The sequence below is a fragment of the Saimiri boliviensis genome, chromosome 12 (genome assembly GCF_048565385.1).
Source record: "Saimiri boliviensis isolate mSaiBol1 chromosome 12, mSaiBol1.pri, whole genome shotgun sequence".
Lineage (NCBI taxonomy): Eukaryota > Metazoa > Chordata > Mammalia > Primates > Cebidae > Saimiri > Saimiri boliviensis.
The window spans coordinates 59,069,371-59,091,129 of NC_133460.1; the positions used below are offsets into that span (position 1 = coordinate 59,069,371).

The 21,759-nt window shown below is 50.8% G+C and overlaps 2 protein-coding genes across 4 annotated transcripts in view; both read right to left on the bottom strand.

Annotated features, from left to right (window-relative positions):
- Nucleotides 1–944: 944 nt before the first annotated feature.
- MAT1A (methionine adenosyltransferase 1A) lies at nucleotides 945–20,240 on the bottom strand. Of its 2 annotated transcripts, XM_003942547.4 has the most exons (9): nucleotides 19,900–20,238; nucleotides 15,801–15,878; nucleotides 14,197–14,319; nucleotides 11,048–11,160; nucleotides 10,542–10,685; nucleotides 5,510–5,728; nucleotides 4,132–4,314; nucleotides 3,636–3,769; nucleotides 945–3,000 (listed from the first exon to the last, which is right to left on the bottom strand). In XM_003942547.4, exons 1-9 carry the CDS (start codon nucleotides 19,991–19,993, stop codon nucleotides 2,898–2,900), a joined length of 1,191 nt encoding a protein of 396 aa, XP_003942596.1. In that variant the 5' UTR covers nucleotides 19,994–20,238; the 3' UTR covers nucleotides 945–2,897. The 2 variants fall into 2 exon arrangements, with proteins under 2 accessions (XP_003942596.1, XP_010328688.1); XM_010330386.3 differs by lacking the exon at nucleotides 14,197–14,319 and having other exon boundaries at nucleotides 19,900–20,240.
- Nucleotides 20,059–21,759, bottom strand: part of DYDC1 (DPY30 domain containing 1) — a 62,249-nt gene continuing 60,548 nt past the window's right edge. For both annotated transcript variants that reach the window (XM_010330387.2, XM_003942548.4), the window contains exon 8: nucleotides 20,059–20,248. The gene's annotated coding sequence lies outside the window, so the exon portion shown is untranslated. The remainder of the gene's footprint in view (nucleotides 20,249–21,759) is intronic.

The following is a 21,759-nucleotide window of genomic DNA, read 5'->3' on the forward strand; positions in this document are numbered from 1 at the left end:
CTCCCCTTACCCCAGGCAAATATTCCAGTGTGTTTCATGAGTGTGTCTGTTTGTATGCATTCTTGAGAAACCTGCTTCTCTCTGTAATGTGTCATTGATTGCCCACCTAGTGTCTTCTCAGGGTATAGGTTCTGTCTCAAACAGGACTGTGAGGGCCTTTGGCCTCATCATCCTCGCCCCTCCCTGCCACATTCTGGGTCTTCCTGGCACCCCAGATCAGCCTTGTCAGCCCTCGAAACGGAGGGACCGCACAGGCTCTGCCTCAGGCTGCACCAGGACATTCCTCAGAGCAGAGTCCTGTCCACGCAGTCTGCTTGCCGGAAACCATGCAAGACCCATCTTCCTCCTGCTCTGATCAAACCCCAAAACCACATCACCGGGGAGCATGGCAGGGACGACCTTCTAATGAAAAAGAGCCATCTGCTCATTCTCCTCACAAGTGAACATGAGTGAAGGGAAATGTGCACCCACTGAAAGGTTTGGCTCCCCTCTCCGTAGACCAAGCCCCTCCACTCCCTCACTTTGCTCAAGTTCAGTCTTGAACATGGCCTGAGCATGCCCTGGCACCAGCCTCATGCAGACACCATACAGGAAGGGCACCGGATGCAGCGCAGGCAGCCCAGGGGCATCAATGTGTCAGGGGAGCACACAGAATTCAGGAAGGATCTAGAGGTGACCGCTGTCCTTGGTCCTCACCCTTTTTGGGCCTCAGGGCCCGCATGTAAAATGGGCTTCTTAAGAATATCCACCTCGGTGAGGTGTGGTGAGGAATGAACATGCACTGGTGTGGCTTAACATAGTTGCTAGTAACAAGGAAAACCTAGTCCATGTACAGGATGGAGTGACCCCGAGGGGAGGGTACCAACTCCCACCGGTGTTGGGTGGGGGAGCCAGGGCATGCTACACAGAGCAGGTGTCGTGAAGAAAAAAAAATAAGCATAGGGTAGTAGCTCCTTGAGTTTTTATTCACTGTTCTAGCAGGAACTATTAACAAATAAAGGCTTCAGTTTCATATTTCTCTAGAAGGAAGGAAAAGTATAAAGTTCTGAATTTTCACATCGAGTATGACCCAAGTTAGAGGAATTCAGGCACCTGCAAACCTCTCCCTCGGTCCACTGGCAGGAATTTGAGGCTTCCTAGGTGACCAGGAGCTGGGCTTCCTTTGTTGCCTTAATTTCCTTTTGTCTGATAGAAAATGAAAGCCCGGGTCTTTGTGCTCCAGGCCAAAGCCCAGATGCAGGCTGCCTGCTCCCCAGATGAGACTTCCTGGGCTGCCTCTTCCAGCCCAAACAAGCACCACGCATCCTAGAAAGAAGCCAAGTCCCCAGTGTTCCCCGGGGGCCCATGGAGGCCTTTGCCTGAGCATGTGGTCCTAGGAGCTGGGGAGAAGGTAGAGATGCTGCTAGCAGAGGTCCAGGCTAAGGACAAGTGGGGCGGGTAGGGCAGGTACTACCGGCCACAGATGGAAAGGCAGGTGAATTCCAAGACCCTGGCAGGCCAGGGACTGCTCAGGCCCCTTGGGAGCAGACCTGCCCCCACAGAGTCACCTGGCAAAGGCAGAATCTCCTCATGACATCTCAGTAGCTTGTCCACCACCAGAAGGCAAGCCCCACCTATTTAACATGAGGCCTTAGGACCAGCCTCCCCGGATGGGGCATCTGAAGGACCCACCCACTCCCTCCAAATGTACTCAGCCTACAGAGGATACAAGGGGCCAGAGAAAGAGAAAGACTTGAAGGCCTCTGTCTAAGGGGTGGCCATCTGTGCTAGGACAAGTTGCTCCTTCTGCTCCAGGAAGCCCTGACAGGACTGGCCTGGACTTAGACCAGTTGTCCCAGAAGTCCAAAACCCCAATGTCTGCATGTCCCTGAGTGGTCAGGAGGCTGGGATTCTAAAGCTGCTGGTTAATCCCAAACTCCAGCCCACCCTGATGGGCCAGGTGTCCAGCTCCCCTTGACCATCTTCTGGGACACATGAAGCAAACAAAATCGTCCCATGGTCCCGTCTTCACTTTGCAGACAATTGCCCAGAGCTCAACAAGAGCTGATGGGGGTTAATCCCCTAATTTCCAATAACCTCACGCCTCTAGGACAGAGTCCATGGCCTCATTTCAGAATCTGCTTTGTCCTTGTTTAAGCCTGTTACTGGCATGAGACAACAGTGGGGTGGGGGTGCGTTATAGGCTCCTGAGTCAAAGCTCCTAGTTACACATCTAGGCCTCAACTCGTGGTTGTGGGACCCTGTGGAAGTTATCCAGACCCCCTCTGTGCCTTGGTTTCCCCCATCTATAAATGGGATAATAAAAGGTACTGCCTCATCATGGTGCAGTGAAGAAAAAATGAGATCAGTCATTGGCTGGGTCCCTCGCACATCACAGATGCTTAGGAGACATCAGCCCTGCTCTAATCCCTGCTGTGTGCCCGGCCCGGGAGAGGCTTTCTGGAGCCCCTGGCTCAGGGTGCTGGCTACCTGTGAAAGGGAGGCCCAGGAGCCCAGGCCCACAGGAGCCCTGAGGGCTGTGAGATGTGCTGACCTTATCTGGCACAGCCAAGAAGAGGGAGGGGGAGCTGATCAGAGTCCAGCTGTTGGGGGGAGGTGAGTGAGGAACTTCACTCTTGACGGGGGTGCCTTTTCCACTAAATTAACATTGCCCCAGTTGGAGGGAGCAGCAGGAGAACACCATGCCCATCCTCACATAAAGATCCAACTTCCAGCACCAGGAAGCACCTGCCTCTGGCCAGCCATGATAGTAACAGGACAGGCGAAATGAGAGGGACCTGGCTTTGCCCCAAGGGGTGGTGGGTTGGGAAGAAGGCGGTCAGTGGCCAGGGCTCTGGGGAAGAGAAGCGTGGCCACTGGGCGCCTCCAGGGCGAGACCAGGCCCAGCTCCCTCGGCTCTAAAACACAAGCTTCTTGGGAACCTCCCACGGGAACTCGCTTCTTCCGAAATGGCCGTAGCATGCCGTCTTCTGGTAGATGGGTTTCTTCAAGTCCAAATCCCTGCATGTCGAGCAGAAAGGAAGGGCATTGAAAAATGGAACAAGGGCAGGGTTTCCTCCTCTGGATTTCAAGGGCAGGAGTGAGCAACGAACTGTAACACAGCCCTCCTCACGTGGCACTTCACCTCCCCAGGCAGTTTGGCACACACATCCTATCTGTGCCAACCACGGTCTCATTTTATACCCCACAGATGCGAGGAGGTTCAGGGACCAAGACCTAACTCTAACCTTTGGGTACCTTTCTCCTCCTGTTCCACTGACCAGCCCCAGGCCAATCTCGACACCACCAAGCTCCGGAAAACAGGGAATAGACTTGCCGACTCGATTCCCAGCCGTTTGAGCCATTTGGCCTTATATTAATAATTGTTTTCCTAAGATCCCCACCTCCCTCCCAGCTGCTCAGAGATGGCCCACTGATGCTGGCTGGGCCAGTGGGGACCTGCAGCAGCCTCCTTCAACCTGACAACCAGGCTTTCTGCACTGGGGATGCGCTGTGCGGGACCAAGAGCTCACAGACCCTCCCACTGCTGAGAAGTGGAAACATCCTCCTTTCTGCCTCCCTTTCAGGTGAGGTGAATGAATATCTGGGTGAGGGGGGAGCAAGGTCCCCCGTAACAGCAGTGCGTGCCGCTTCACCTGACAATGACTCCTGGCCGGAGGTCAAAGTTCTTATGCACCACATCCAGCAGCTCTCGCTCTGTCTTCTGAGAGGTTCCGTAGGTGAAGATGGAAATGGACAGCGGCTGGGCCACACCAATGGCATAGGAAACCTTCCAGCAAGGTGCAGCGTCAGGGACTGAAGCCTGTGTGCGGGCCCTGCCCCTCTTGGAAGCTCTGCTGTCTTCTGGGGGAGCAGCGGGGCCCACACATCTCTTGCCCAACATGCTCCCCCACAGTTTTCCTGCTCTCATCACCCAGGGTAGCTCCTCTACGTGCCCCTTTCTGGAAGATTTTGGTTTTCCCTCCCGCAGGTTTTCAGAGCCCTGGCCACAGGGCCCAACACAATCACACAGTCACAACCTTTGGCAAAGCATGTGGCTTTCCCACTGGGCCAACATCCCCTTACTCAGGGCAGAGCTGGGCAGGGGTCCTCTGCTGCAACAGGATGATGTGGGGAGCTGGGGGGGCCTACCTGGACAAGCACTCTCCGGCAGAGCCCTGCTTTCACCAGAGACTTGGCCACCCAGCGGGCAGCATATGCAGCCGAGCGGTCTACCTTGGTGTAGTCCTTCCCAGAGAAGGCCCCACCACCATGAGCCCCCCAGCCGCCATAGGTGTCCACAATGATCTTACGGCCAGTGACGCCTGCATCCCCCTGCAGAAGGAAAGAAATCAAGATGAGAAGCAGAGCCAGCCCCTAGATGCTGGAGGGGCTGAAGCACCGTGCGGCCGCTGAACTGCCACTCGGGAAGGATGCCCTGGGGCTGCCCACAGACGTTTTCCTAAGACCCCTTGCCCAAAAACTCTGGACTCCACACCCAGTTCAGTCGCTGACCACATACTGGTATCAGGTAACCTGCCAAAGCTTCATTAAAAAGTGCAGAAGGCGGGCCAGCTGTTCTCTGGGGTCCCAGCCACTCCCTAATGCCTTTAGTACTCAGTCCATCACAACGGAGAGATGCAACTGCAGGCGGGAATTGCATTGTCATGAATGCAACCCCGGGTTGTGGCCTGGCTGGTGCCACCTAGCAAATGCCACGTTGCCCACTTCCTGGGTGTGCTCTGGGCAGTACCCATCAACAGTGATGTGTTTAAAAGGCTGGGAGTTCTATGTGGAATGATTTGGGGAAGTCTGCATACTCTACCCGCCCCCCACTTTTAGAGATCCACAGTTCACACTAGTATGTCTAGGCTTTGAGAAGTCCTGCAAGAAAAAACAGTAAGTGTTACCTCCTTCTACCCTGTGTTTCTACACTACGCTTGCTCCTGGAACCTGGGATGGGGCTCAGCTCTGTGGCAAAGCATGTACAGCTAAGGGCCTGAGTGGGGGGCAGCAGCCTCGCAGTGGTACTCGGCAACCTCCAGCTCCTCAAGCCTGCAGTACAGGAGTGGGGGCAGTGGTACCCCATCTAAAACACCCTGCCCCAGCCTGCTGGCCGTAAGAGCCAGAGGCAGCCTGTGGCAAAGACCTGGCAATAGCTGCCTGGGAATAGCTGACCATGTGCAAATGCTGCAGCAGGGAACGAACGTCAGAGCAGGGCGAGGCACAGCGGCCATGGGAAGGTCAGTGACCACTTGAGACGGCAGGAGTGGGAAGGTCTGGTGGCACTAAGTGGAGGAATCCTAGGTACATGCCCCCAATTTCTCACACATTGCCAGATACACAGCAGCCCCCCTCCCCACAGAGAATACACTAAATGTACAGAGGCCAAAATTCACTGACTACATTTAGTCCATGGCCAGAGCTAGCTGAGCCACTCCAAGCTGGCTCTTGCGATTTTCCTGCACCAAGATATAAGCAACCTCAGTAACAAAGACAAACCAGGCTTCGTTCAGAGACAAGGATGCACCTGGGGACCTCCGATGACAAACCGCCCACTAGGCTGCAGGTGGTAGATGGTGTCCTCGTCCAGGTACTTGGCCGGCACCACGGCCTTGATGACCTGCTCCTTCAGGGCCCTGCGCATCTCCTCCAGCGTGATGTCTTCGTTGTGTTGCACGGAGATGACGATGGTGTGGATGCGCACGGGGATGACTGCGCCATTGTCCTGCACGTACTGAACTGTCACCTGTCCATCAGAAGGGTGGGGAAGACCCTGTGAGGCTGAGGCCGAGCGGACGTACATCGTAGCCAGGCACAGATACCCAGGAAGTGGGAAAGGCTCCCAGGAGCCAAGAGGAGCCTCGTGTCTTCAAAGGGCATTGGGGGAGTTAATCTGACACATTCTTACATTCAGAAGATTGGTGCTGTGGGAGGACTGGGTGGAAGGCCCAGCTATTCCCACATGGAACCACAATTAGCACTGCTTGGAGACTTGAGTTTCCTCTCAACTTATGACCCGCTACATGTCTCTACTGTCTCAGAGGCTTCCACGTGCCAGCAAATGTCCCCATGGCCAAAGTCCTTTCTTGACCCCCCCTATGTCTCAGGAGGTATCTCTCCTCCTGCCAGTGATACAGATAAGAAAGCTAACGTTCTGGAATGTAAATGCCTTGCTCAAGATCACACAGCCGGAAGAGTTGGGACCTGCCCTGGAGCTGCATGGGCTGGTAGACAGGGCTCTTCTGAGAACAAGTTTGGATGCCACTCAAGACCCTGTGCTGGCCCCAGGCCCAATATTGCCGAAAGCAGTGTGGACCCACAAGAGCACGGCTCAGAAGATTTGGGGGGCATGTGGTGCCTGCAGGGGTACAGCTCTGCCAAATGGCCCTGGGAGGGACACTGTTCAGTGGGTACAGGACTGCTCCCATCCCAGGGCCTGGACAGAACCCCGAGGCAGCAAACAGTGGCTCCCTGGGCCTGTGCCTGCAGCAAGCTCTCTATCTGCCCAAGGCTACTCAGGTACCTGTCAAACCCTGGGTCTGTATCAGACTCCTGCTCTGTGTTCTGCCTGGTCTAAGGAGCAACAAGGAAGGCCCAGAAGAGACAGGAGAAAGAGCCCTGCACGTGAGATCTGCATGAGACGGGCAGATGCAGACAGACATCATAGGCTGAGAGCAGCCCTCACATGCGGGGCTGTGCACACACAGGGCCCTGGGAGAGGGGCTGGAATCGGGGGTAGGGGACTCCTGGGAAGAGAAGCACTGTCTGTGGCAGAGTCTAAGGCTGGGTCTGCTGCATGGAGCCTCAGGAGAAGGTGCACTGCCAGGGAGGGTGTTCACTGCTCCCCTGGGTGACTGGGGCCTCCCGGGAAGACTGTTAACATCTATTCAGTGTTTCTACTCCCCTGGGTGACTGGGGACTCCCTGGGGACTCCTGGGAAGAGAGGTACTGTCTGTGGCAGACTCTAGGACTGGGTCTGCTGCATGGAGCCTTAGGAGAAGGTGCACAGCTGGGGATGGTGCTCAGCGGGGGAGGGTGCTCAGCGGGGGAGGGTGCTCAGCTGGGGGAGGGTGCTCAGCGGGGGAGAGTGCTCAGCCGGGGAGGGTGCTCAGCTGGGGAGGGTGCTCGCTGCTTCCCTGGGTGACTCCACCCACACCTGGCAGACTCCACGCAGCGGCCTTGCAGAACTGCAGAACAGAGTGGCAGAGTAAAGGGCCCCAAGCACAGCACTTATCTCACCATGTCAGCAAGACGTGGGGAAAAACACACCATGGAAAACACAGCCCTGACCAGGTACAAAAATAGCCATCTGCACCGCCACCCAGGCCGCACTATCAGCAGCCGGGGTTTGTTCAGGTGGAAAGACCCATCCTGCTTGCACCAGCACTCCGGGTGGATGAAGACACTCCTTCACAAACAGGGTGTAGGGAAGGGGGCCTAGGCAAGCCGGTCCTGGCCCAGGGAGTGTGGAGAGCAAGCCAGGCTGCTCGGAAGCTGGCAGGCAAGGGGCCTCCTGGAGCCCCACAGCAAGCCTGCAACCCCAGCGACTGGAGCTAGTTTGCCGTCATGCCTGTGGCGGGGGAGTGAGGCTGACTCTGGTATCCGTATTGGCACTTTTGAGACAATGCTTCAAAGGAAGGGAAACCCTAGAAGGGCCCATCTCACCCTCCCTCCCTCCTAGACCCAGAAACCTTCTCATTCATATCTGAGCACAATGAACCCATTTCAGCAGGCCCAGGAGGAGACCCCTCCGTTCCTCTCTTGCACAAGGGAGAGAAAAACAGTCTGTGCCACTGGCTGCCTCCCCTCCCTGTTCTAAGACTTCCTCTTCTGTGAATCTTCACGCTGCTTCTGCATCACAGCAGCATTCCAGTCCAGGAGAGGCCAGGGCATGCCAACACCATGGAATCCTTTCTTTGGGTGCCATTATAATCGACATATCTTAGCTCTCCTAACCCACAACCTCCAAGAACACCCAAAGAATGCTGATGATTCCCGTCCCCGCCTTGGGGGTCATGTGGATAACACAGAAGTCCCAGGGAAGGGTTCCCTTTGGAGACAAGCACGCTGCCCTGCCCCAGTACAGCCAGTATGCAACCTCTGGCCTGTCCCTGGCCTGACAGTTGCACAAGAAGGAACTCCATCTCTGTGCAGCTGGAGTTGTACATGGAGACAGACATACCACACTGAGCTATAGTGCCATGGGTGCTTCCAAGTGCCGGACAAGAGAAGGCGCTGTCTGCTGGTGGCCAGAGATGGCATCCTAGAAGAGGCAGAACTTCACTGGCCGACAGGTGAGGACCAGAGAGAGAGAGCTCAGGTAAAGCAAAGCACTAAGAAACAAGGGGACCATGAGTGAAATGATATCGATTATGCAAAGATGGGGTGGAACGGGCAGAGGCAGGTGAAGTTGGAAGACCACAAAAGGTTCGGAATGCCAGAATAACAAGTGGATTTCCCCCTTCCCCTTGTAGGAAGCCAAAAGTTGAGAAACACCGAATAGATACTAGGAAATGAAAAGTAAAGCCTAAAGGGAATTAACTGGAGTTTCCAGGCAGGTAGAACGTGTGGGAGGGTGGGGTGCTGATCCCCACCTGGCTGAGATGATGGCAGCCCTGGGGAAGGCTGGACTGGAGCAAGAGGGATGCTTGGTGGGGCAAACTGGGGACATCGGTGGAGAGAGATGGCGCTGAGCAGGACTGGGGAGGGGAGGCCGGAGGTGGCAGGGTGCGCACACGGCAGGCTCTCAAGGCCCATCTGCTTGGAGGGTGAAGGAGAAATGGGGCTAGTGATCCAGAGAAACCCACAGGTGGGAGATGTGGGAGCTGAGTATGTGAAGGTGCCAATGGGGTCCATGAGCATCCACACAGGGAGAGAGGTCGTGCAGGACAAAGTGCCAGGAACTTGAGAGTCACAAGAGGGGTCACTGGGGTTAAGCAGGGAGGGGTTACAGGAGTGAGGTGCCAGGAGGCCTGAGTCTCCAATAACACTTGCATCACCCTGGCCTTCAAATACAGGCCTCTGGTTGATTTCAACACTCAGGGAGAAGAGAAGTCAGGGTCCATGGGTTGGAGCTGGAAACAACAGAGGTAAAACCTTTTCATAAGAAACAAAGATATAAAAAAGGGCCACAGTGGGACAGACAGCATGGAAACAGCACAGACACAGCACAAACAGACAGCAGAGACACAGCACAGACACAGCACAGACAGACAGCAGAGACAGCACAGACACAGTACAGACAGACAGCAGAGACACAGCACAGACACAGTACAGACAGACAGCAGAAACACAGCACAGACGGAGCACAGACAGACAGCAGAGACACAGCACAGACAGCAGAGACACAGCACAGACACAGCACAGACAGACAGCAGAGACACAGCACAGACACAGCACAGACAGACAGCAGAGACACAGCACAGACACAGTACAGACAGACAGCAGAAACACAGCACAGACGGAGCACAGACAGACAGCAGAGACACAGCACAGACACAGCACAGACAGACAGCAGAGACACAGCACAGACACAGCACAGACAGACAGCAGAGACACAGCACAGACGGAGCACAGACAGACAGCAGAGACACAGCACAGACAGCAGAGACACAGCACAGACACAGCACAGACAGACAGCAGAGACACAGCACAGACAGACAGCACAGACAGACAGCAGAGACGCAGCACAGACACAGCACAGGCAGACACAGTGACACTGCACAGACGCAGCACAGGCAGACAGCAGCAACACTGCACAGACGCAGCACAGGCAGACAGCAGCGACACTGCACAGACAGACAGCACAGACACAGCACAGACAGATAGCAGAAACACAGTAAAGACACAGCACAGACAGACAGCAGAGACACAGCACAGACACAGCATAGACAGACAGCAGAGACACTGCACAGACACAGCAGACACAGCACAGTCAGACAGCAGAGGCAGCCCAGACAGACAGCAGAGACACAGCACAGACAGCAGCGACACTGCACAGACAGCACAGACGACAGAGAGCACAGACACAGCACAGGCAGACAGCACAGGACAGCCAGCAGAGACACAGCACAGACACAGCACAGACAGACAACACAGACAGCACAGGACAGACAGACAGCACAGACAGCACAGGACAGACAGACAGTACAGACAGACAGTGCAGACACAGCACAAATAGCACAGACAGCACAGAAACAGGAGACTCAGACAACTGACAGCCTGTTCAGGACAAAGAGGCCTGGAAATATGGAAGACAGTTAAGAAGTATGTTTGTGGCAGGATCTGGGGACTCATCGGTCAACGTTTGCTAACAAGCAAGCAAACAAAAACAGAACTATTCTGTCCATTTTTCTGTATGTTTGAAATTTTTTAAAAATAAAATGTGGTGGAAGGCATCTCTAGCTAAAGATTTTTCACATAAATAGTTCTTTTCCAAAACTGACCATTCTTTGAGTGCCCAGATTGAATATTTTGATCTTAAAAATGACAGAATGAAGAGGATTTGGGGGTGTTAGAGCTTCTGTCTAGGGCTCTCCCGGGGTGATTCAGTCGCTCACCTGAGTCTTAGAGTCGGGCCGCAGCCAGGGGAGGACACCGGAGCGCCTCAGGTCGGCCATGCGGGCATTGAGCTTGTGGGCAAGGATGATGGTGAGAGGCATGCACTCCTCTGTCTCGTCGGTGGCGTAGCCGAACATCAGACCCTGTGGCGAGAGAGCAAGCTGAGCGGCGCTCATCCTAGACGGAGAGGACCGCAGCGCTCTCAGAGCTCAGAATCTCCCTGATGCGTCCACGTTGACTGGGTGCCTCCTCTGTGCAGCTTTCCACTGGCACGTGCAGGGGAAGGACATCGTCCCTGACCCCCAGCGCTCTAAGAGGGGGAGACAAGCCCAAACCCGGCATCAGCGACCACAGCCATCCACAGCACAGCCACGAAGCTGGGGTGCCCAACTCACTCCTGGCTCTTGCACTAGAATGAGAGTCCACCCCTCAGTGTGAGTAACCACTGCTCATGAACTTCCCCAGCCAGCTCAACACACAGCTCCCACATGCAGTGCTGAGCTACCTGATCCCCTGCCCCGACATCCTCCTCGTTTCTGTCCAGATGGACGCACTGGGCGATATCTGGGGACTGCTGCTCCAAGGCCACCAGCACATTGCAGGTCTTGAAGTCGAAGCCTAGGTGGAGGAAAATGAGCCTAAGAGGGGCTCAGGTCACATAGAGGGGGCCACGGGCTTCCTGACAGATGGCTGGGTTCCTGACATGCCATGTGGTGTCGGCTTGGGGGATCCCTAGCTAGCTAGGGTCCGTCTAGGCCCACAGCTAAGGCCCAGGATAGGGGAGGCCCTGCACCTTCCCACCCTATCCTGTGGAACTCTTTGGCCGACCAATAGTCTCCATGGTACATTTTGCTGTGCTCAATTACACCTTGGTTAACACACACACACATACTACAGAGACCTGCAGATTAAACCAAGGTGATCCCAAGGCTCCTCTGGCTGAGGACAGTGGCTGACTCACACCCTGCCCCTTAGGCTCTCCCACAGGTGCCTTCCAGAACCCAGTTCACAGCATCACTGCACTAGGAGAAAATCAAGAGCTCTTTCGACACTGTCACTCAGAAGCCCAGCCGTGCGCCTGACCCAACTATGAAACATACTGAACAAATAGAGGGTACAGGAACTATTCAGACAGACTCCCAGAGCCAGGGTCCTCTGACTCCCATAGGTACGTACACAGGGTCTAGGGCAAATGGAAAAGCCACCTGCCCTTTCCTGTCTGCAAAGCTGAGGCATGGGGTGCAGGGCTGCTACCCTAGCACACTGGGCACTGGTTCAGGGAAGTCTGGACTAGCAGCAGCCCAGCCCCAGGAGTCCCACAAAGGAACTACCTCCTTCAGCCATGGGGACTGTGAGAATAAGGGGCTGAATACATGGACACCCCTACCACAAGGTCAAGCAGAGTGACACACTCACTGTCCTCTTCCTGAACCCCCGCAGCCATCCTCTTTCCCGTCTATTCTACCCACACAGCCTGAAAGGGCTTACAGAGAAAACACACAGATCCAAGCTTCAGGTGGGATCTACTGTCAAGCAATAAAACCGAAGCTCTTCAGTCGGACGCACCCCTTGCTCCCAGGACTCCTTGAGCCAACATGAACTCGGGTTTAGCCGTAAGCATGATATATTTTTCCATCTCCACTACATCCCTGCCTAGAATGTTCTTCCTCCCACTCCCACCCCACGTGCCAACTACGTCCACTCTCAGTGCACGTCCCTGGACCTGCCTGCAGTTCATTACACACGATGCCAGGGACTTACCCCTGGACACCTCATGTTGCATCATTTGAGGCGGTGTGCTCTTGCCACCCTGGGAATACATATCAGGTCACCTTTGCCCTTTACACCCTCCTGTTTCCTAATGAATGGTTTTGAATGCACTAATCAATGAACAATCTTTAGAGTTAACTGCCCAAGGCTGCCCTGTTCTACAATGAACATTTCAGTTTACCTAATCACTGCTTGTCTAAATATTCAATCTCCCCAGTACTCAAAAATCAAGCAAGAGCTCCAAGGAACTGGGAAAAACATAACTTGGGGAACCAAGAGGAGAGGTACAGGGCTTGGAAAGGACAATGACCCCAGCAACTTGGCCGCCAGCAACAGTGAGGAGCCACTGGCATGAGGCCCTGCTAAAGCTGTTGGTGCACCCAGTCACCCACGGAGCACAGGCTAATGGACAAGCTAGGGCACAGGGAACCTTAGGCAGCTGAGCCCAACTCAGCCATGGCTGGGCTCTTGCTCATTTCTCCCTTTTTAGGGAACATCGCCTCCTGGAAAATTTCCCTGCTGTCTAATGCAGAACAAGGTTTGCACTTGAATAAGGTCTAAATGTACATAAACAAATTGGCTTTTCTTGGTAGAACAGGCTCCCAGCGCCTCAGGACGCTGCTGCTGTGGGATAATGAGTTTCCTCTGTGAATACCTTCAGGTCCCAACCAGGAGAATCAACTGGCTCTCACTGCTTCACTTTCCAATGAGTCTCAAAATCACTGTCAGGCACTCAACCAATATTAATTGCTCATGCTTGCGCTGGGCTGCACCAGGCCGTGACTGAACTGAGCCTCTGTGAGTCTGCACCATCACACCATGAGTGGGCTCTCTCATTTACAAAGGTGGGGTGCCAGCATCTCTGCATACCCTGACCCACAGGATGGCATACGTCACCCTAAGCAACCACTATGGGACACAGGCAGAAATGAATACCTTTAAAGTCATGCTTCTCTCTGTGCATGTTGATTACAGGTATATATCGAGGCAGGTTGGCCTGGAGGTAGGAGGGTCTTTTTGCCATGGCGTGAGCTCACCAAATCTCTCATGGTGATTTCAGAGAATTAGGGAGAGAGCCAACAGAGACTCAAAATGAATTTTTCTTTAAAAATTGGAATTGCCTGAACATCCAATGCCAGAGACCAATGTGGAGACTCTAAGAACTAGAGCCAGAGCCCTGCCCAGGAAGCCAGTGTAGATGAAGGGTCCCTGAAGCTTCTGCAGAATGTGACTGCACACAGTCCCTTGGCACGTGGTGCTTGCTCCCTGAGTCCTTTGCTGCCCTCCAGGCTATACCGCTGCCTCGCCTGCTCAGTCTCAGACGTTGGAATCTGCTTCAAGGCTCTGCTAAGGCCTATGCCCCTTCCCTGGTTGGTGGCCTTACACACCGTGTGGCACTGGTGCTAACCTGGACCAGCCTCGCCTGCTGTCAGCACCAGTTCTTGACCGAGGCGTCTTGCTCCACGTCTGTGATTGGCAGTATGTTTAGTGGAAGCAAAGGAGTGAGATCACACAGACTGTTTACCCCTCCAGGCCTCCATTTCCTCATTTGTATAAGTACATAAACGATTAAGACAAAACAAGAGACCATCACCCGTGCCTGGCAGGGGGCTCTAGCCTTTGCCGGCACCAATAAGGTAAGGCCTGAAACAAGCCCAGCCAACAACAGATGGGCATGCGCTGGGCCTGCTAGGCACAGCCGCCTGTTGTCCATCCTTCTGCCAGAGCCTTTGACCCCTGGAACCTGACGGACGAGTGTAGAAGCGTGTTCCCTCTGGAAGTGTTGGCGCTCCCATCAGGCTGAAAGCCATGGGTTTGACTCAGCTTTGGGGTCCCTATCAGCAGACAGCAACAGGGATTTCGGAACCGGAGGCCCGCCCTCACCCTTGGCTGAGTCATCGTAGCCGATGTGCTTAATGGTGTCCCTCACCACCCGCTGGTAGTCCACCATGGCCACTGAGGTGATCTCGCCACACAGCAGCACCATGCCCGTCTTGCACACCGTCTCTGAAAGGGAGCAGGGAGAGTTAGCAGCCAAGCGCCAGCAAAGAGAAGCTCACATTCCCAGACCTCTCACAGTGCAGACAAAAAAAGACACACAAGAGGCCTTACAAGGAATGGATTTCAGAAGGAAAATAGAAATGCCAATAAAAAGAAAAAAAAAAAACCCAGCACCAAGCACTGAGCATCTTCCAGTGTTGTCTTGGAAAGAGTCAGTCATAAGTTGTGATCCTGGACAACTTATTTAACCTCTCTAAGTCTCTCTTCCCTCAGCTCTTTAATAAAGCTATTTATAAGACTGCGGTGTAGGAATTAAAGGGAGATAATAGTTGTATGCAGTTATCATAAAGAATGCAGTCCACACATGTGACCCCCCTCCATCCCCCACATTGCTAAATCTCCACTGTAGGCTTTAGGGAGTGGGATCTGGACCAAAAATCAAAGCAGGCCAACTGTCTCTCCAGATATTGACAAAGATGGAAGGGTAGAGTCTACCCTCAGAGGGGCATGAGTCCCCGTAGTATTCAATACAGGGGCAAGGATGTAACCAGGGAGGGCAGGATGGGTCCATGCAGTGGACAGGACATGACAATGACAATAAGGAGAGCAGGGCTCTGATCCTGGAGCACCCCTACCCCATAGCTTTGGCCAGGCCCTGATGCAGAGGGCACTGTGATCCCATCCCTAAAATGAACAGGCTGGACCTGATCACCCTGGGGGCCTTTCAGGCTCCCTCACTCTGCCACTGTGCCTAGGGCTTCAATCCAGGCAAAGGTTTTCCTGCCAAACAACTTTTCCCACAAATAAAGGTGAAGATCTTCAGCCTACATGAGTCTTCAGACAGTCAACTGTGCAGATGGGAACCAGGGCTTCAGTACTTTAGTTTAACATTAATGTCTCTTAGGAAAGCCATTGGTTTATTGAAAAAAAAAAATGATGAAGATGCTGCCTTCCAGTTGCTATTAACTGGGGACACTAACTATGTTAAAACCTGAGTCATACCACAAACTAGGGAAGAAAACAAGGGAAGGAGCCAGATGTCTGTGCAGCCAACACAGGCTCCTACAAGGGTATAGCTTTTAACCGTCTAGGCAGCTACCTGTATTTCAAGCTCTTTCATCTCATCTGGAAGATTCACCTAAAAACTTTGAAAGACCTCCTTGTTCCCAATGAGATCAAGCTTCAGAAAGGCCACATGCTGATTCAACCCTCTGCTATTTATGGGGATGCACTGGGCTCGCTAGGCAAGACATTTAATGTCAGATCCTTGCTGAAAATAATTATCTATTTGTTTGATCTGTTTGTTTCTAAATATTTTTCCTCCATGTTACGACACAGGGGAGGTCTCATAATCGAGAAACCTACTGCAGACCAGAGGTCATGGATTTTGTAACTAAGGAGTACAGCTCTTTTGTCTTATACCCATGATTAAGTTCTCAGTCTAGCCCGCTTAGGTCTCCAGCAGGAAGGGACCAGGTGTTTCTTACCGCAGGCCACCTTGGCATTGGGGTCTTGCTTGAGATGGGCGTCCAGCACTGCATCACTGATCTGGTCACAGATCTTATCTGGACAAGAGCAAACGTGGGTCAGAATTATAAAAGCATTAGTGATAACAAATTGAAATGTTGAAATAATTAGATCTTTTTTCAGTTTACATATCAACTCTACCAGAGGGAAAATACTTTTTTTAAGTATAAGAAATTAGAAATATTTTGAAATTTTTCTTTCTTTCCATTCCTGCCTAATTTTGGATGACATGTACTATATAATGTCATAGAATAGCCTAAAAGAGACATACATTTTGTTTTGTTTTGTTTTGAGATGGAGTCTCGGTCTATCACCCAGGCTGGAGTGCAGTGGTGCAATCTCATTTCACTGCAAGCTCCACCTTCCGGGTTCAAGGGATCCTCCCACCTCAGCTTCCCAAGTAGCTACGATTACAGGCATGAGCTACCAGGCCCAGCTAATTTGTTTTGTATTTTCAGTAGAGATGGTGTTTCACCATGTTGGCTAGGCTGGTCTCGAACTCCTGGTCTCAAGTGATCCACCCACCTCGGCCTCCGAAAGTGCTGGCATTACAGGTGTTAGCCACCACACCCAGCCAAAATCAGCTCTTCTAGGAGTCTAAAGCAGCTCACACATACACACATACACACACACACACACATACAAACACACACACACATTTTTCTAAATAAAAAGTCTCTCATTCCTCATTATGTTCCCTTTAATTCTAACATCTAGAAAAGTCCTGGAAATGAACTTAAAAATAGTTAAGAAAAGTCAGTAAAGTTAGGTGCCAAGAGGTAAAATCAGATGCATGGCAGGTTCCACAAGACGCAATGCATCGTATATAAAACACCACACCCAAGTACATGACTCCACCCATAAGAACTCTACAAGAGAACCCCCACACATTGTTGTTATTTGGCAGGATACTTCTATAAGCAGCTCTCAGATCCTCCCACACACTCAGCCTCCTGAAGGCCAGGTGTCCTTAAAGCTGGTCTTGACTTCTTCGATTAAGGTAGAACTGACAAGGGTTCAACATGACCTGGGATTTGACTTTATGCTTCCACTATTTGCCTTAAAGACTCATGTGGTCTAGAATATAAAGCACTAAATAGTGCTGGAGGAAAATCCACTCTTGCTTTGGGGTTACGCAAATTGTCAATACCTACAAATTAAGAAATAAAACTGATCTCTATTTACATATATTATAGCTCATTAAATGTTAAAAATACCCACAGTCTGCTTTTAATAGATTATTATGTTTCTGTTAAGAATCCAGATCTAGAATCAAGCAGTTTGGCTCTCAAAAGCAGTTATTAAATTCAGTAATTAAAGATACTCATTAACTCCCTCATCTTCTTTTTAGAAACTACTGCTAAACATATGTTTGAGATTCTTTTTGTTTGTTTCTTTTTTTTTTTTTTTTTTTTTAATTTAGCTTCCTGCCAGTGGCAGATCCTGGTAGTACCTTTAGGTTTGTCTGGGTCCATAGCCTCTGCACACTTCTACCAGCGAAGGCCTCCCGCTGCTGAAACACCCTAAAATAAATACATGCTGGCCACCTTATGCCTGCCCATCAGGGTTCCTAGAAGCTTACGGACTGATCACTAATTGTGGCTATCTCTGCCTATGCAAAGACACAGCTTATAGGCTCCCACTCTGCCTAGGAAAATCCAACAGTGAGGAGGAGCAAAGCTGGAGTCCAGCAGGGGCTTCCAGACAGCACCACACACCAAGACCACAGCCGAGGAGGTCATTTCTGAACCTCTTTTTTCTTTCAGAATTTTTGTCAATATCACTTAGTAGGTTTAAGATAGCCAGTAGTTGTTTGTTTGTTTGTTTGGAAAACTGGAAAACAAAAACTTTATCTTTCTAGTAGAGAGCAATTCAGCAATGGAATGACCAGCAGAGAGTCACCAAGCCTTCATGGAAACTGACTTACCTCAACAATTATAATGGCAAGTACAAGGGACAGTCAGACAAATGGATCGGCTATCATTACGTACACAAAACAATCAACTGATTGGCTGGCATGTTCATTCTCAGCCCTGAGCACATTGCTGTGGAGTACAATGGGCCGTTCTTGGGACCACTGGCCACTGCATGCCAAAAAACCCATTTCCTCCAGGTGGAGTGAAGCATTCTCCTAAGCTATACATGAGGTTCATAAGCCATGGAGCTGACTGGAATGTGTCACAAGTCAGCAATGTATCTGAGATTGAATATACAGTAAACCTAGATAATTTGTCTATACAGTTATGCACAATGAAAGAGGCTATTTACGTTGAACTGAGCTAAGTCACATAAAAAACTCAATTCAATTCAAGGTTTTGCAACAGCTGCACTATTAACATTTTGGGTCACATAATTAATTCTTCGCTGGGAGGCTGTCCTGAACTGTAGGATGCTTAGCAGTGTGCCTGATCTCTACCCAACAGATGCCAATAGCACCTTACCCCACCCACCCCCAAAGTTGTGATAACCGAAAATGTCTCCAGACAATACAAAATGCTCTTGGGGGGTGTGGGGCAAAATTGCCTCCAGCCAAGGACCACTGGCTAAATTATATGGAAGGAGTAGTGCATTGAAGTATCCAAAGCCAACTTACAAGGTAGGAAAGATAAATATCTTTGAGAAAAAACAAGAGCAAGGAAGAGGGAAAAAGGCAGACTTGGGAATAAGTTGGTAAACACGCAAATGAATTTTGAAGAGGTACTTAAATACAGAAGTCTGTACATCTATCCCCCAGGGGTCTCCCAGAGCAGTGGTTCTCAGTGCAGTTCTCACCCCAGAGCATCGGGATCTCCTGGGAACTTGTCAAAAATGCAAATTCTTGAGGCCTCTCCCAAGACCTGCTGAATCGGAAACTTTGTGGGGGTGGGGCCTAGCCCTCAGTATCCTGACAAGCCCTCTAGGGGATTCTGAAGCACCCTGAAGTTTGAGAACCACCTGAGGCTCTGACTGTCTGATCATAGTCCTCACCGACACCAAGGAAGCTTCTCTCACTTCCCCACATTACATTCCACCTACTTTTCAGGGACCAAAACCAATGCCTAAATTTTCTGCCTGTTAAGAAGGTCATCTATTCTGCTCTTAGAGAATGTCTCTGAGTCTCCAGCACCTAGTGGTCTACCCCAGCAACGACCAGGGTGCAGGCTTTCATGCCTAAGTTGCACGTGCTTTACATGCAAAATTTAGTCACCCATGGTCTGGTTTCAGGAACATTCTCTGTTGACTTAAATTGGCCATTGATAAGAGATTAAAGCTTTACTTAAAAAAAAATGCATATAAAAAGGTAAGAGCTGATCATACATTTTACATGTGCCATACTCTTAGCCGGCCATTACTTCCTGTCTTGGGCCCACTGTGCTGGCATGCTGGTGGTGGGCCACAGTACGGTTTCCTCACGAAGGACTGTTTTACAAAATTACTCTATGCTGTTTCTCTAGACATCCCTTTTAGTAACTCACACACGTTGCTCTGAAGAGCTCTAGCGAAAGTGACTCCCTCAGGTACAAAGCTATCCTCAGGGAGTAAAAGGAATGAGTTCTGGCATTCCATTGCACAGTAAGGTGACTACAGAGCTAGAACAGGGAATTTGGAATGTTTTCTTTCTTTTTCTGAGACAGAGTCTTGCCCTTGTTGCTCAGGCTGGAATATAATAATCACACGTGTCGGTTCACCACAACCTCTGCCTCCTGAGTTCAAGTGATTCTCCTGCCTCCCAAGTAGTTGGGATTACAGGCATGTACCACCACGACTGGCTAAGTTTTTGTATTTTTAGTAGAGACGGGGTTGACAGGCTGGTCTCAAACTCCCGACCTGAGGTGATCCACCTGCCTCGGCCTTCCAAAGTGCTGGGATTTCAGGCATAAATATCTGCGGCAATGGGCATGCCTATTACCCTAATTTGATCATTACATGTTATATGCATATGTCAAAACCACACACTGTACCCTATAAATATGCACAATTATTATGTGATTATGTGTCAATTAAAACCATTTTTAAGCGACTCCCTCAGTACAGGCTTGGAATGACAGTTTTCTAGTCGGTCCAGGACAGCCTACTTACCCGGGTGTCCCTCTCCCACAGACTCAGACGTGAACATGAAGGCTCCTTCTTCACTTAGAGAATGGTCACACAAGCCATCCACAGGTCCATTCATCTTCTCACACTTCTCCACTCAAGCTTCTTCCAAGGAACAATTTTAAGGCTGTGACTTTGCCTGAGTTTTGTTTTGTTTTTTTTTTTTCTTTTTTCAACCCAACAGGCTTGTCTTTGGCAGAGCCACGGGGATGACTTCTGCCTAAATGCCTGTGAGCACGTGAGAACAGGTGAGGACGGGTAGGAAGGGAGAGAGTGGATGGAACACAGATGTGTCCCTCCCTCCAGCTTGCCACAGCTTGCTCCTGGGCGACTCCTATATATGGAAAAGCGAAAGTGCCTGAATCATCATGTAAGAAAACAGGAGGAGTCCATTTCCTAAGAGGGGAGTCTTCTTACCTCGAGGAATTTCAGTTCTTACCCCTGACTTTCCAAACTCGAAGCACCTGGTCAAGGTAAGGTAAAGAAGGCTGTATAGGTTCCGCAGAACTGAAGCTCCTTTGGGACTGTCCTTCAGCTCTCAGCCAATCTCAGTAGTGCCCCAGAGTTCACAACCCACCTTGGAGAGCAGGAGACCGCGGTAACCCAGAGATAAACAGGCAACAAGAAACTCTTTCTCAGAGATACGGTTTAGGCAAAGATTGCAAAGGTGTCTTTGCTGTTGGGTGTCCCCTCCTCCCCTGCATCTCATCTGGATTGGTCTCTTCCCCTTCTACCTTCTCAGAGAGAGCAGGAGCACGCACCTGTATTCTGAGCCAGCTGTGATGTTACACAACAGATTCACTTTATAGGAAAAGCTTTGAGTCCACGTGTTTCAGCTAACAGAAATCACCTACACTGTCAACTTCTCTAAGAGGCTGGCAGGCACTTTAACAAGCAAGATCTTTAAAAAGTATCTATCTGGGGAGGTTACAGAGAACAATGTGGGGTTTTTTTTCCCCCAGAAAAAAATGCTTTTGAGAAATGGATTCATTACAGGGAAATTATCGAAGTCCAGTTTCCCAAAGCTTCCAGATGATAAAATAAACATCTACATATTCGGTTCTATATACACAATAAACATCATATACACATAACTCTTGCATTGTCTTTGCTTTGACCACAAAAAGTAGTAACACAGGATTATATCTTTAACTAGTTCATGTTCTAAACGACAGCATCTCCCACTCTCAGATCCAGCTGCATCCTCCAAACCAAGGAACAATTCGGAGTTGAGACCACGGAGAATGAGGATGGGTGGAGAAACCAGTTCCCACTAGGATGCAATCAAAAGTAATCAACCGTAACCTGCGCATCAAAGTTCAGACTGTAGGAAGCAAAAGTTAGGAGGCAATAGACCCATCTAACAATTCTGGTGACCAACCCCCACTCTGAGTTTATTATACAAGCATTTGAAAATTTTTTTCTGGCACACATTATGGTGCTCCAAAGCTTGAGTTTTGCTAACTGATGAGCAGTGGCAGCATCACCCCTTCAGGGAATTAAAACGGTAATAAAGTGACCTCTTCTAGAATAAAGTAAGGGATGTTACATATGCATAGCGAATCAATGGCATTTAACAAGGAGGGAACCCAAGTGCTTAGGCACAAGACTGTTGAAAGTTCAGAGGAAAAGGCCACTGGGAAGGGATGGACAAATGAGGAATCAAATAGGGACTTTAGACAACGTTGCCTCGTCATTGCTAGCACACCGGACCCCTCTGTTTGTGCTTGAGCTATTTCAACATTGCTAGCCCTTTGTAAATTTCTTCTGGGTACATTAATTTTAAACCTAGAGGCAATACAAGCTAATATTTAATTTGAACTGTAGAACTACATGACCCTAGCA

What these genes read in the sequence shown, in the direction of transcription:
- MAT1A (XM_003942547.4), bottom strand. Translation starts at nt 19,993, where the DNA reads ATGAATGGACCTGTGGATGGCTTGTGTGACCATTCTCTAAGTGAAGAA. An exon ending in CAATGCCAAGGTGGCCTGCG is followed by an intron (nt 14,320 to 15,800) that starts GTAAGAAACACC and finishes GCTCCCTTTCAG; the next exon opens with AGACGGTGTGCAAGACGGGC. An exon ending in GCCGGAGAGTGCTTGTCCAG is followed by an intron (nt 3,770 to 4,131) that starts GTAGGCCCCCCC and finishes CCTTGCTGGAAG; the next exon opens with GTTTCCTATGCCATTGGTGT.